This window comes from Salmo salar, chromosome 01 (genome assembly GCF_965601325.2).
Source record: "Salmo salar chromosome 01, fSalSal1, whole genome shotgun sequence".
NCBI lineage: Eukaryota > Metazoa > Chordata > Actinopteri > Salmoniformes > Salmonidae > Salmo > Salmo salar.
The window spans coordinates 19,927,039-19,941,537 of NC_138291.1; the positions used below are offsets into that span (position 1 = coordinate 19,927,039).

At 39.8% G+C, this 14,499-nt stretch overlaps 1 protein-coding gene across 2 annotated transcripts in view; it reads left to right on the forward strand.

Annotated features, from left to right (window-relative positions):
- LOC106571704 (uncharacterized) overlaps window positions 1-14,499 on the forward strand; it is a 23,499-nt gene continuing 9,000 nt past the window's right edge. The window contains exons 1-4 of one of the 2 annotated variants that reach the window (XM_014145122.2): window positions 1-135; window positions 565-654; window positions 2,779-2,950; window positions 11,721-14,282. In XM_014145122.2, the coding sequence (XP_014000597.1) occupies window positions 106-135; window positions 565-654; window positions 2,779-2,950; window positions 11,721-13,240 (1,812 nt within the window). In that variant the 5' untranslated portion in view covers window positions 1-105 and the 3' untranslated portion in view covers window positions 13,241-14,282. Of the gene's footprint in view, window positions 136-564; window positions 655-2,778; window positions 2,951-11,720; window positions 14,283-14,499 lie in introns of those variants that run through there. The other variant, XM_014145187.2, reaches the window with a different exon arrangement.

Below are 14,499 nucleotides of genomic sequence, written 5' to 3' on the forward strand. Positions count from 1 at the left end.
TGTCATTATACTCCCGTGCGGACAGAGGGCGATATTGCGTTGCACCAGTAACTCACTGCACACACTAGCAAAGAGAGAGGATGAGAAGCTTCTGTTCGTGCTACGATGGCGTCAGAAGTGAAACCTGTTTTTGAGGTACGTTTCCACTCAGCAAACTTTAAAGATAAAATCAGTTAGAATTTATATATAAAAAATGTACATAAAAATGATCAGAATAAAATATTGCGTAGTGTATGAACGCTCGTGCATGATTACTAACTAATTGTGTTTGTTGTGGAATGCAGCTAGCCACGCGGCTGTAATTTCATCTGGCTGGCTGTTGGCTTCTTGTATATGTTCAGTGTGCAATTGGTTGCGTATTGCAGAAGTGCATAATTGTATCGATTTATGTCAGAATTATTTCATTTTTCAACAAAAAAACTCATTTGTCTTTTTATAATTCTAAATTGAGATGTCCTATCATCAGTGAGGGTTTGATCGTGCTACTCTGTTGCACTTTTGATGGTTTCCTTTGTCTTGTTTGTTGTTATGATGCTTTTAACTAATAAATGTTTTCTGCAACAGGAGAACACTGCACTAGGATTCCTGTATAGGCTGATGAATGGAGCGTTTCAGGACAGAGACTCCAAAGATTGCGTTCTCTCCAAGGCTAATGTAAGCACTGCTAATCACATCAGCGTTGCGTCGGCAACACTAAAAAAGTAATTCCGGGTTACGGAATTTCAGAAATTGCCCAAATATAAGTCCCCCACGTAATAGTAGAAAATTATAATTAACCTGCATTTATTTATGATACATGTAAAGTAATTGTCTAAACATGAACCATTATTAATATTTGTTCATATTTAAGTGACATTTGCATTACATTTGGGGTTTAGAACATCTTCCATGGTCAAATAAATGCCCCCAATGCTAATCATTGTATATGGAATACATATTGGCTTATGCCTGCCCATACCATAACCCCACTGCCACCACGGGGCACTCTGTTCACAACGTTGACGTCAGCAAACCTCTAGTCTGCCATCTGCCCGGTACAGTTGAAACCGGGATTCATCTGTGAAGAGCACACTTCTCCAGAATGCCAGTGGCCATCGAAGGTGAACATTTGCTCACTGAAGCCGGTTACGACGCCAAACTGCAGTCAGGTCAAGAACCTGGTGAGGACGATGAGTATGCAGATGCGCTTCCCTGAGACGTTTTCTGACAGTTTGTTCAGAAATTCAATGGTTGTCCAAACCCACAGTTTCATCAGCTGTCCGGGTGGCTGGTCTCCGACTATCCTGCAGGTGAAGGAGCCGGATGTTGAGGTCCTGGACTGGCTTGGTTATACGTGGTCTGAGGTTATGCGGCCGGTTGGACTTGTTGGAGGTGGCTTATGGTAGATAAATTAACATAAAATTCTCTGGCAACAGCTCTGGTGGACATTCCTGTAGTCTGCATGTCAATTGCACACTCCTTCAAAACATCTATGGCATTGTGTGACAAAACTGCACATTTTTGTGGCCTTTTATTGTCCCCAGCACAAGGTGCACCTGTGCAATGATCATGCTGGTTACTCAGCTTCTTGATTTGCCACACCTGTCAGGTGGATGGATTATCTTGGCAAAGGAGAAATGCTCACTAACGGATGTAAACAGATTTGTTTACAATCTGAGAGAACTAAGCTTTTTGTGTGTATGGAACATGTCACAGATGTTTTATTTCAGCTCATGAAACGTGGGACCAACATTTTACATGTTAAGTTTATAGTTTTGTTCAGTGTATATGGTCATTATATATATATATATGGTCATTTCATGGGGCTCTGAATAATAGGCAGTGATTACATAAATGCTTCAAAATTTAAAACAAGTGATGTTAGCTGATGAAGATGATCACATAGAACAAAATGTTAACTTATGAAGATGATCTCATACATCACTTGTTTTACATTTTGAAGCATTTATGTAATCATAAAGGTCATGTTAACAGACTGATATTATCTCATAGAACAAAAAGGTATAAGAGATTTTAATCCTCTGTTAACCTCAGATTGCTTTTGCTGTTTATCCCAAAACCCTCCCCATAGGCTTTGTCCAATGAACCATGGCGGAGTTAGTGCCTACAAAAAGACACTATTACTATTGCTCTCTATTGAGGGCTTCCACCGTTTTAATGTAGTCGACTGGGTGGGACTTCCAACCTCTATTGGCTGATCCCTGTTGGAGTCATGTCTAACCTACCCTGTTGGTCGTCAACAACCAGGTGTTCCGGTTTTCAGGGAAATGGAAGAGACCCTGTGACGTGACTTCTGTTTTTGGACTTTAACAAGGCGACAATATTAACTCCTCCACATTTACTGGATTGGTTGAACAATGCAGAAGAGAACATTCTCGTCAAGACCAGAATGTGGGGGATCTAGTTTCAGGCATTTCTTTTACGCCTGTTAAGTTAGGATGTCTAACCAGGTCATCAGAAGGGATCAGCCAATTGTGAAGAAAATGTACTACTTTAAAATGGAGATGGCCTTAATGGGGCTGCCCATGCTGTCACAGATGCCATAATGGCACGGACACAATGAGGCATCTTTCCATCTGCATGGTTAGCCCTGACATCTCATCTGAATGAATATAATCCTCTTTGAATGATACTTTCACAGTAAGTTTATGTAAAGTATGAAATATACCTGCTGTGCTTTTGGTGTCTCCATTCTCTACAGGAGTATACAGCCCAAATTATTATGGAGAGCGCTGTAGATTACTTACAGTAAATGTTTTTTTCCGCCCTTCACTCCAGGATTGTAAGGACAACTTCAGCATATCTCCGCCCCATCACGCAAAAGACAAACCGCCCCTGCCGACTCTTAGAAAGGTTTCAGTGATACTGGAGGACTGCAGGAAATTACTGGGAGACCGTTTCAGACAATGTGAAAGAGAGGAGAATGGATTTGAGGCTTCAATTCCTCTTGGTAAGTGTATTTGTTATGAAGTAGTGTAAAAAGCAGCCTATTCAATGTGCCAAACTGGGTCAAAATATATATATTTTTGGGGTATTCTGTTTATGTTGTGTTCTTTATAATAACAATTCTGAGATAAAAGTGCTTGGAAAGTATTTGTGCGCCTTAATTTTAGAAGATATAATAAGAGTTAACAAATTTCATTGAATTATTCCATTGTTTTGAATTGAAGCCATTATCGTTTTTTATATGGCGTGACTACTTTTGCGGATTTTTCTGGAACCCGAAGGTTCCGTGGTTAAAGATACTGAGATTTCTGTGCATGTGCAGGGTTGAATTTTTTTAACGTAGCTGCTGCCTACTCCGCTACCTACGTGGCTGTTGCTCGGGACTGCTCGTGCTTTGCTGCCGCTTCCTCCCCCTCCTTGATCGACGATGAATGTTGTCCACAAAAGACATGTCGACGTGTTCCAACTATGCACGTTTAATCGCCTCAGGCTATTAAGCATAAGTTGATTGCATGTTATTTTTTTCCAAGAGGAGTTGCACGCTGACTACACCGGCCATGCGCGTGTCATTGTGCACATGTTGATTTTGTCTGTCCCTATCAGACGCGATCATGACTAGAGGTCGATCGATTATGATTTTTCGACGCCAATACCGATTATTGGAGGACTAAAAAAAGCCGCTTAACTGGCCGATTTTTATATATATATATATATATATAAAAAATAAAAGTGTTCATTCACTACTGTTGTAATTGTCATTATTACAAATATATATATATATATATATATATATATTTGTAATGATGACAATTACAACAATACTGAATGAACACTTATTTTAACTTAATATAATACATCAATAAAATCAATTTAGTCTCAAATAAATAATGAAACATGTTCAATTTGGTTTAAATAATGCAAAAACAAAGTGTTGGAGAAGAAAGTAAAAGTGCAATATGTGCCATGTAAGAAAGCTAAGGTTTAAGTTCCTTGCTCAGAACATGAGAACATATGAAAGCTGGTGGTTCCTTTTAACATGAGTCTTCAATATTCCCAGGTAAGAAGTTTTAGGTTGTAGTTATTATAGGACTATTTCTCTCTATACCATTTGTATTTCATATACCTTTGACTATTGGATATTCTAATAGGTACTTTAGTATTGCCAGCCTAATCTCGGGAGTTGATAGGCTTGAAGTCAAACAAGAGCTGCTGGCAAACGCAGGAAAGTGCTGTTTGAATGAATGCTTACGAGCCTGCTGCTGCCTACCACTGCTCAGTCAGACTGCTCTATCAAATCATAGACTTAATTATAATATAATAACACACAGAAATACGAGCCTTAGGTCATTAATATGGTCAAATCCGGAAACTATCATTGTTAAAAAAATAAACGTTTATTCTTTCAGTGAAATACAGAACCGTTCCGTATTTTATCTAAGGGGTGGCATCCATAAGTCTAAATATTGCTGTTACATTGCACAAGCTTCAATGTTATGTCATGTGTTATGTCATTCTGGCAAATTAGTTCACAACGAGCCAGGCGGCCCAAACTATTGCATATACCCTGACTCTGCGTGCAATGAACGCAAGAGAAGTGACACAATTTCCCTAGTTTAATATTGCCTGCTAACCTGAATGTCTTTTAGCTAAATATGCAGGTTTAAAAAAATATACTTCTGCGTATTGATTTTAAGAAAGGCATTGATGTTTATGGTTAGGTGCATTTGTGCAAAGATTGTGCTTTTTTCGCAAATGCGCTTTTGTTAAATCATCCCGTTTGGCGAAGTTGGCTGTCTTTGTTAGGAAGAAATGGTCTTCACACAGTTCGCAACGAGCCAGGCGGCCCAAACGCAAGAGAAGTGACATAATTTCCCTAGTTAAAAGAAATTCATGTTAGCAGGCAATATTAACTAAATATACAGGTTTAAAAATATATACTTGTGTATTGATTTTAAGAAAGGCGTTGATGTTTATGGTTAGGTACACATTGGTGCAACGGCAGTGCTTTTTTCGCGAATGCGCTTGTTTGGCGTTTGGCGAAGTACGCTGTGATTCAATGATAAATTAACAGGCCCCGCATCGATTATATGCAACGCAGGACAAGCTAGATAAACTAGTAATATCATCAACCATGTGTAGTTAACTAGTGATTAACTTAAGATTGATTGTTTTTTATAAGATATGTTTAATGCTAGCTAGCGCCTTATCTTGGCTGCTTGCTGCACTCGCATAACAGGTAGTCAGCCTGCCACGCAGTCTCCTCGTGGAGTGCAATGTAATCGGCCATGATCGGTGTCCAAAAATGCAGATTACCGATTGTTATGAAAACTTGAAATCGGCCCTAATTAATCGGCCATTCCGATTAATCGGTCGACCTCTAATCATGATACGCAGGTTAAAATACCAAAATCGATTGTGAATCAAATATATTAATTTAGGGGCAGATCGATACAGCTGTTTCTAAAATCTGCAGTCCAACAGTGCAGTTCAAGAAGAGTTAAGGAATATTGGGTTGTTATTTTATCTGGCATATGGTCCACTTATTAGCTGGTTCTTTGTAGAGTTTTTACCAGGAGTCACACAAAAGTGTGTTTCTCTACTCTGATAATTAATCCACAGATAAAAAGGCAAACCTAGTTTTTAGTTAGTTAAACCCATGCGGGTTTGTATCTTCCTGATATCCAGACAGGAAGGGACTTGTGGAGCATCTGCAATAGAACCAAGCTATGGCTATGAAGATGCTTGTTAATGCATGTGAGCAGTGTGTGTAAAATGATTGAATAACATGTATGTGCACATTTATTTAGCAACTCTCGCGGACGCAACGTGGCCAGTGTGGGTTGCGTGTTAGGCTAGATGCAGCTATACACAAAATACATGATCAACCAGGGCTGTAGCTACATATGAGGAAACCGATGTCCGGACCGCAGTCATTTTTCAGAATTAAAAATCGAATAAATAGTTTTGGGGGAACTAGCTGTAAATCTGCATCAACAAATCTGTAAAGCAAACTTATTTGTTCACCTTTCGTTAAAGTATTTCTCTGGTAACAGAAAGCATTTTAGAGTTTTTAAATTGTATAGAAATGCAGTAAATGAGCTTTAACTTAAAAAACATCTATATTTGGACCTCACTAAAACTCAGACCCTGGCTACGGCCCTGTGATCAACATGTTCGTACAAGCTTTGGTGTCGTAACAGTATTGCAAACATAAGCATGTTTGAAGATTCTAAAGAACATGTTATGAGAATAGGCCTATATGTGATAACACGTACAGCAAAAAAAACAAGCAAGTCATCAGATATTGAATGACCTTGTATTCAGATGAACTCCTTTTGGATTTAGAAGATAATTATTTGCCGCTGTGTAGACAAACCGACTGTATTGTTGAATACTTCACAACTGGATTGAAAAACCTTGTAGGATGTAATCATTTAGCTTTATCCACTTTAATTGAATCGCTGCAGTAAAACTGTCATTCTGATTTTGGAATGTTGTGATCACAGCATGTAAGTGTGTATAATTTGCATATCCACACTCAACTCCAAGACACCATTGCTAGAATGTTACAATGTTCAGCCCCCAGGTAGCTGGGTTTGTATTGTAGTGATCCCTTGACATGTGATACGCTTGATGTTTGAGTTTGACAGCTGTCAAACTCCGATAATGCCCATACATCACGGGCTGTTATCATTGGACAAATTCGTTTTGCATCGCCCCCTGCCTCATGCAGGTGGAGTATGCCCATTTTAGACCATTCCATTGGACCTGAAGTGAGTTCTCCACCCACCCAGGGCATTGGGCAACGCAAAATGAACTCGTGCATTTTCAGTCTGGTTACCGGTCGGGATACGTACTCGGCTTCCTAGATCGTTCAATAGGCTACAGTGGTTCCTCCTTTAAAAGTTGCGAGCTTACACCGCAGGACTTAGAGGTTTCCAACATCACAGCTTCATTGCTCCAGGCATCACAGCTTCATTGCTCCAGGCCACCACAAGGGCAGTTAGAGCACTCATTATGCATTTGGGTCCCAAGGTTTTTATATGACCAATAAAATCGAGTGGTTCCAATTATGAATTTGACGCTAGCCACCAGTCCATGGTGACTTTCTTCAGTAAAGATAGCTGACAAAACATTACGGTGGAAGCAAATGTATGTAATTATAACGTCATAACGAGTCAAGCAAAACATGTACAATTGAGAGGAATATGTTAGTTAATGTAGAGACACATGATTGTGCATATTTTTTGTCAAAGTTAATTTATGAAAATCGCTATTTAGCAAGTTTTTTTCAGTCATATCCAATACCAGGTGTATCAAACTCCATTCTTTGAATGATGCTGTGTCTGCATGCATGTATTACAATTATATACTTCAGTGTTTACCACTCCTGGGACATCAATGATTACACATTGTAACTATGCAATAGACTAGAAACATGATTTAAGTAAAGGCTGATTTGTAATTCATATATACAGAAAAAAAACTGTACACTACACTTCCTATGCATATCTAACTCCCTTCATCTGCATTAATCTGAGGTTCTCACAGCCATGTGGACGATTGAAAACAGGGCAGCAAAGTTTGTTACCAGAGCAGTGTAGAGCATATTACTATTTGCCTGTGAATAACCAGACCTTCATACAAACTTGCTATGCTGAATTCTAGACGCACAACCGAAGATTCTGCCATATCCTGCCAGCACACCCACAAGCAAGCCACTCAGACAGAGAATGGCGTGTGGAAGAGGGCAAGGAAGGAGATGGAGTAACAATCCAGGCTATTTGCTCTGAGACCGGCATAATAATGTAATGAAACAAGCAGGGAGCAGGTTTCAAACTCTCAACATTCTAGCCCGAAGTCCAGCACGCTATCGACTGTGCCCAAATGTATTAATTGGGGTTGTGGCCGATTGTGGCTAAAAACACTTATCAATTAGAATCTTTAACATGTGGAAAGGGGAAAAAGTATTACTCGTTTTTCACAAGCGTAGCAGGATGGGCTAATAACTGAACAATAGACTTTTATTCAACCTTTACTAAAGAATTGTCTAATAGCTGAACCTGGTGTGACCCCTCCCCAACTTGAGCTAGGTGTAAACCCCCCCTTCCCCAACAAATCATTTGTATCTACCTTTCCACATCTACCTACACATGGTTAATGTTCTGGGGGGGGGGAAATATATATATATATATATCTATCTATCTATCTCGGTACAAGATATATATATATATATATATCTCGGTACAAGAGGCTTTACTACAGTCCCTGGTTCGAATACAGGGTGTATCACATCCGACCGTGATTGGGAGTGGCATAAGGCGGCGAACAATTGGCCCAGCGTCATCCGGGTTTGGCCGGGGTAGACCGTTGTAAATAAGAATTTGTTCTTACCTGACTTGCCTAGTTTAAACAAAGGTTAAATAAAAAATATAAAAAAACAACTGGCGCTAACCGCAGCGCAATCAATAGGGGAGCAGTGGCTGGTGCCGTTATGCTCTTCTGCTATTCCAAGGATGTGTAACCGAAGAGAGAGACCACGAGTGGGCACAGAATACAAACTGGGATGGATCCCGAGGCAAATGTGGCTTACCAGTGAACCTCCGGGTGTTCATTAATACTGTCTCAGAAGTTTCTGTCCATGACTGGCATTAAAGACAGAGTTAATGAGTACTTGAGGTCACCAAGAAAGTCTGGACATGGCCTGCTCCCCCTTATGTAAAGAATTAGGCACTTTCCCATGTGTACTACAGTATGTACTGTTGTCTGTTTACTTGTCAGACTGCACAGTAGCCTAATAAACAAATGCAGGTGGCTTATCTTCAAAATGCTTCCAAATGTAAAAGCATATACTGTACAGTACTGTATTTCTTCATCAGCTTCTTTATGATTTCGTTAATAAAATAATTATATAAATACTCTTTCAAAATGCAGATGTTGATTTAGTTATGGATCCATAATGAATTACTATGGTAATAAATATAACTGATTTACAGAAATATTGGAACAAAGTTGTCTAATGATGGCAAACAATTTAGAATCCTCTTATGCTGTAGCCTACTCCCGACCGTCACGTTGTAGAGCACCATATTTTCCATTCCATCCTAACTGAAACCCTGAGGGTTTTGTTTTTCTCGGAATAGAAACACCATAATATGAATCAAATTAATTCAGCCAAATTTCTTAATCCCATATACAGTTGAAGTCGGAAGTTTACATACACTTAGGTTGGAGTCATTAAAACTTATTTTTCAACCACTCCACAAATTTCTGGTTAACAAACTATAGTTTTGGCAAGTCGGTTAGGACATCTACTTTGTGCGTGACACAAGTAATTTTTCCAACAATTGTTTACAGACAGATTATTTCACTTTTAATTCACTGTATCAGAATTCCAGTGGGTCAGAAGTTTACATACACTAAGTTGACTGTGCCTTTAAACAGCTTGGAAAATTCCAGAAAATGTCATGGCTTTAGAAGCTTCTGACAGGCTAATTGACATAATTTGCGTCAATTGGAGGTGTACCTGTGGATGTATTTCATGGCCTACCTTCAAACCCAGTGCCTCTTTGCTTGACATCATGGGAAAATCAAAAGAAATCAGCCAAGACCTCCACAAGTCTGGTTCATCCTTGGGAGCAATTTCCAAATGCCTGAAGGTACCACGTTCATCTGTACAAACAATAGTACTCAAGTATAAACACCATAGGACCACGCGGCCGTCATACCGCTCAGGAAGGAGATGCGTTCTGTCTCCTAGAGATGAATGTATTTTGGTGCGAAAAGTGCGCAAAAAGTGCAAATCAAGCCAGACTACAGTTTGCAACTGCACATGGGGACAAAGATCATACTTTTTGGAGAAATGTCCTCTGGTCTGATGAAACAAAAATGGAACTGTTTGGCCATAATGACCATCGTTATGTTTGGAGGAAAAAGGGGGAGGCTTGCAAGTCGAAGAACACCATCCCAACCGTGAAGCACGGGGGTGGCAGCATCATGTTGTGGGGATGCTTTGCTGTAGGAGGGACTGGTGCACTTCACAAAATAGATGTCATCATGAGGAGGAAATTTATGTCGATATATTGAAGCAACATCTCAAGACATCAGTCAGGAAGTTAAAGCTTGGAAGCAAATGGGTCTTCCAAATGGACAATAACCCCAAGCATACTTCCAAAGTTGTGGCAAAATGGCTTAAGGACAACAAAGTCAAGGTATTGGAGTGGCCATCAAAAAGCCCTGACCTCAATCCCATAGAAAATTTGTGGGCAGAACTGAGAAAGCGTGTGCGAGCAAGAAGGCCTAAAAACCTGACTCAGTTACACCAGCTATGTCAGGAGGAATGGGCCAAAATTCACACAACTTATTGTGGGAAACTTATGGAAGGCTACCTGAAACATTTGATCCATGTTAAACAATTTAAAGGCAATGCTACCAAATACTAATTGAGTGTATGTAAACTTCTGACCCACTGGGAATGTGATGAAAGAAATAAAAGCTGAAATCAATAATTATCTTTACTATTATTCTGACATTTCACATTCTTAAAATAGTGGTGATCCTAACTGACCTAAGACGGAATGTTTACTAGGATTAAATGTCAGGAATGAAAAACAGAGTTTAAATGCACTTGGCTAAGGTGTATGTGAACTTCTGACTTCAACTGTACTATGTTATTACAAAAAAGGTTTTAAGATGTTGATCAAAGGAAATTGGATGCACCTGAGCTCAGTTTGGAGTGTCATGGCAAAGGGGTGTGACTCTTTATATAAATTATATATTTCTGTATTTCATTTTCAATCAATTTGCAAATATTTTTTAACATTTGTTCACGAAGAGAAAGAGCGAAGAGATGACTCAAGTAGCGAAGTAAACTATAAAAATGTATATTACACATGGCGTATCACATTTAACAAACCAAACATTCAAATACCGGTATAGAAGGTAATGTAAAAACCCAAACCGGTCCCTGTATCAATACAGCATCATAAAATACGGTATACCGCCCAGCCCTAATATGAAGTAACATGTTTTTGCAACAAATTGTTGGTCACTGTAGGCCTCTTTCATGGACACAGATTAAAGGGCAGAGCCTCCACTATTTAACCTGCTTTAGTCAATTCCAGCACCAAAACAATGTCTACATATGAGAAAGGTGTTTGTGGTTAAAAAGACAATCCTTGGTTCCTGCTTGTGCTTGGTAAAGATATGGGGGGGCGTCATGACCACCTCCTTAGGACCATCTTGCAGAATGCACAGAATATGTTCTTTAAGTTAAGATAGGAGATGGAGCTAGTCACATGTAAGAACCAATCCAATAAATCATGTTTGTTTTTATTTTTTATGTAGCCGTATATAGGGAACGCCTTTGGAGAGCTCACTTCAGAACGGGACTTTATGTATCGGAGTTTGACTGACCTCGCTAGCATTCCAATAAACAATTATTAATTTAAGATTGGCTTTGAGTGTCCCTAGGTAGAATTTCCACAACAGTGTTTTAACCTTTGATGGTCACCGGGGTAGAACTTCTCTACAAAACTTACAACTGTGCTGTTTTCACATATGTTAACACTGGTATTGTGCTGGAGATAATGAAGATAACGTTGAAAACCAGTTTCCCTTTATTCCTGGACTAAATACTGTCAGATTTAAATATCCTAATACAGTTTTGGATTAATTGACATGGCTTGATTTTCTTGATTAATCTGTCTTTGATTAAACTTCCTAAGACATTGATCTGTTCTTTTATCTAACCCAAGACTGTTTCAATCACACAGGACGGAGCCCTAGCCGCAAACAGCCGAAGAACAGAAAGAGCTCCTCTACATCAGTAAAGCCTAAACACCAACAAACATTTTTCACGATAAAGATGCACCACTGTAAACAGTGTGGGAAGAGTTTTAGTAATTATAAAGATCTAAGGAATCATCAGAAAGTGCACAAAGGGAAGTCCTACCACTGCTCTGACTGTGGAAAGTACTTTTCTATCTTAAGTGCTTTGAGAGTACATCGGACAGTTCATACTGGAGAGAAACCTTACTCGTGCTCTGAATGTGGGAAGAATTTTAAGCACATGGCAAGCCTACGAGAACATCAGCTAAGACACATCGGAGAAAAACCCTTTAGCTGTCCTGACTGTGAAAAGAACTTTATAACACAACGTTATCTGAATAAACATCGGCGAACTCATACCGCTGAGAAGCGATACCCCTGTCCTGACTGTGGGAGAGGCTTCACTACGGCAGGACTTGTGAAAAGACACAGAAGAATCCATACTGGTGAGAAGCCATACCAGTGCTCTGACTGTGGGCAAGGCTTTGCCAGATCCGAGGCATTGAAATCTCACCAGCTTACTCATAATGGAGAAAAACCTTATTCTTGCCCTGATTGTGAGATGAATTTCAGCTCATCAGCGGGCCTGAAGTATCATCAAATGAATCATACTGGAGAGAAGCCCTACCACTGTGCAGCCTGTAATAAGAGATTCAAGTCAGCTACAAGTTTAAAGTCTCATCAGAGGACGCACACTGGAGAGAAACCTTACCAGTGTCGTGACTGTGGGACAACATTCTCCAGTCTCAGTAATTTTAAAATACACCAGCGCATTCATTCTGGAGAGAAGCCTTACTCTTGCCCTGACTGTGGAAAAAGATTTTCTGCAGCATCCTCTGTTAAAGCGCACCAGCGGTCACATACTGGTGAAAGACCTTTTCCATGCTCTCATTGTGGGAAGGGCTTTACCATAAAGGCACATCTTGTGGTACACATGCGCATACACACTGGAGAGAGGCCCTACCACTGCACTGTCTGTGATGCAACCTTCTCCTCTTCAGGTCCCTTGGTGAGACACATGCGAATACACACTGGGGAGAAACCTTATAACTGCATTCATTGTGACAAGAGCTTCAAAACCTTGCATGAAATTACTGGTCATACAAGGGTGCATACAGGAGAGAGACCTTACCACTGCTCTAAGTGTGAGAAGAAGTTCAAGGGCCTGGGAGACTTGAGAAAACATGAGCACACGCATACTGGAGAAAGAGTAGCATGTGGTCAGTGTAAGAAGACCTTTGCCTCCAATGGAGGATTAAGGTTACACAAAATGTCACACACAGGAGAGAAGCCCCACCACTGCACTGTCTGTGGGAAGAGATTTATATCAACGTTTCTTCTGAAAACACACCATAGAGTGCACAGTGGAGAGAAGCCTTACAGTTGCTCTGACTGTGGGAAAATGTTTTCCCAACTGGCTAACTTATGGACCCACCAGCGCATACATACTAGAGAGAATTTGTAATGCTGCTCTGAATGTTGAATGTTATTTATTTCAAAATCTCGCTTGAAGGTGGACGTGGTATTCCATAGAGACGATCAGCCTTATTCCTGTGGCCGGTTTGGAAAACCAAACACACACCCAAGCCTATTGGTGAAAAACGGTCCCATTGCTCCAACTGTGGTAAAAATGTCACCACATCAGGCCTGAAGTCACAAGTATTTGCATACTGGAGAGAAGTCTGAAATGTCTTGGTTGTGGAAAGGGTTTTGCATTATCACGTCAGTTGAAAATGCATTACAGGGTTCACAGTGGTGAGAAGCCTTACATGTGTAAAGACTGTGGGAAGTGTTTTCCCCAGCCCTTTAATTTGAAGTGTCATCAGATACAACACACTGGAATAAAACCACACCGCTGCTCTGACTGTGGCAAAGCATTCACCTTAAGCAACCTAGTGCAACATTGGTGTGTGCAGACTGAAGAGAAGTCCTACCACTACCTTGAATGTTGAAATATCTTTTCAGTATTAAAAGAACACAAGCGTGTTCACTCTGGAGAAAAGGTTTACTGTTGCTCGGACTGCAAGGAGGACTTTGCACGACTTTGTAACTTAAAAGAAACACCAGGAAACATCACAAGCAACATGCAGTAGTCAAAGCTAAAAAGTAGATGACAGTAGGGCCAAGAGCTTCTCTTTGCTCCAAATGGTAGCGCTTAAATAATCAATGTACACCTCTACATAAGTGTTTTAAAAAAAAATTAACTGTGGGAATAAATGTGGATTGTACCAGTATGGGGAAAACATTTGAACCAATTCAATGTTAGCGATGTAGAGTTATTATAGCTAAACATTGTTACGCTTAAACTTTTATGCTATATGAAACTGATTTGGCTTAACAGATGTGTAATTTTCTATTAATGACAGTTTAATGGAACATTCCATGTGGTTATAATATAAACGTAGTATATGATTTCCTATGCAGTTCAATAGTAATCTACTATGAATAATTTGTATGGTTTTAGTACCAAACATTCACAAAATGATTAAATGCTCTTTAACCCTGAATGTATTTTTCTTCGCTTTTGTCCCTCTGGTCTTGACAGTATCCCTAAAAGCTGATTTGTGTGTGTGTGTGATACATTTAATTTTGTGAGCTTTGATTACATTATTGTAACAAGTGCTGTTTCCTTTGCAAGAAATTCCAGGTTGCGGGCAGAGGTGGTGCAGAAACGTACACGTTCATTTGAATTTCAACCAATGTCGGAAGAAGTGCAATTTCTAA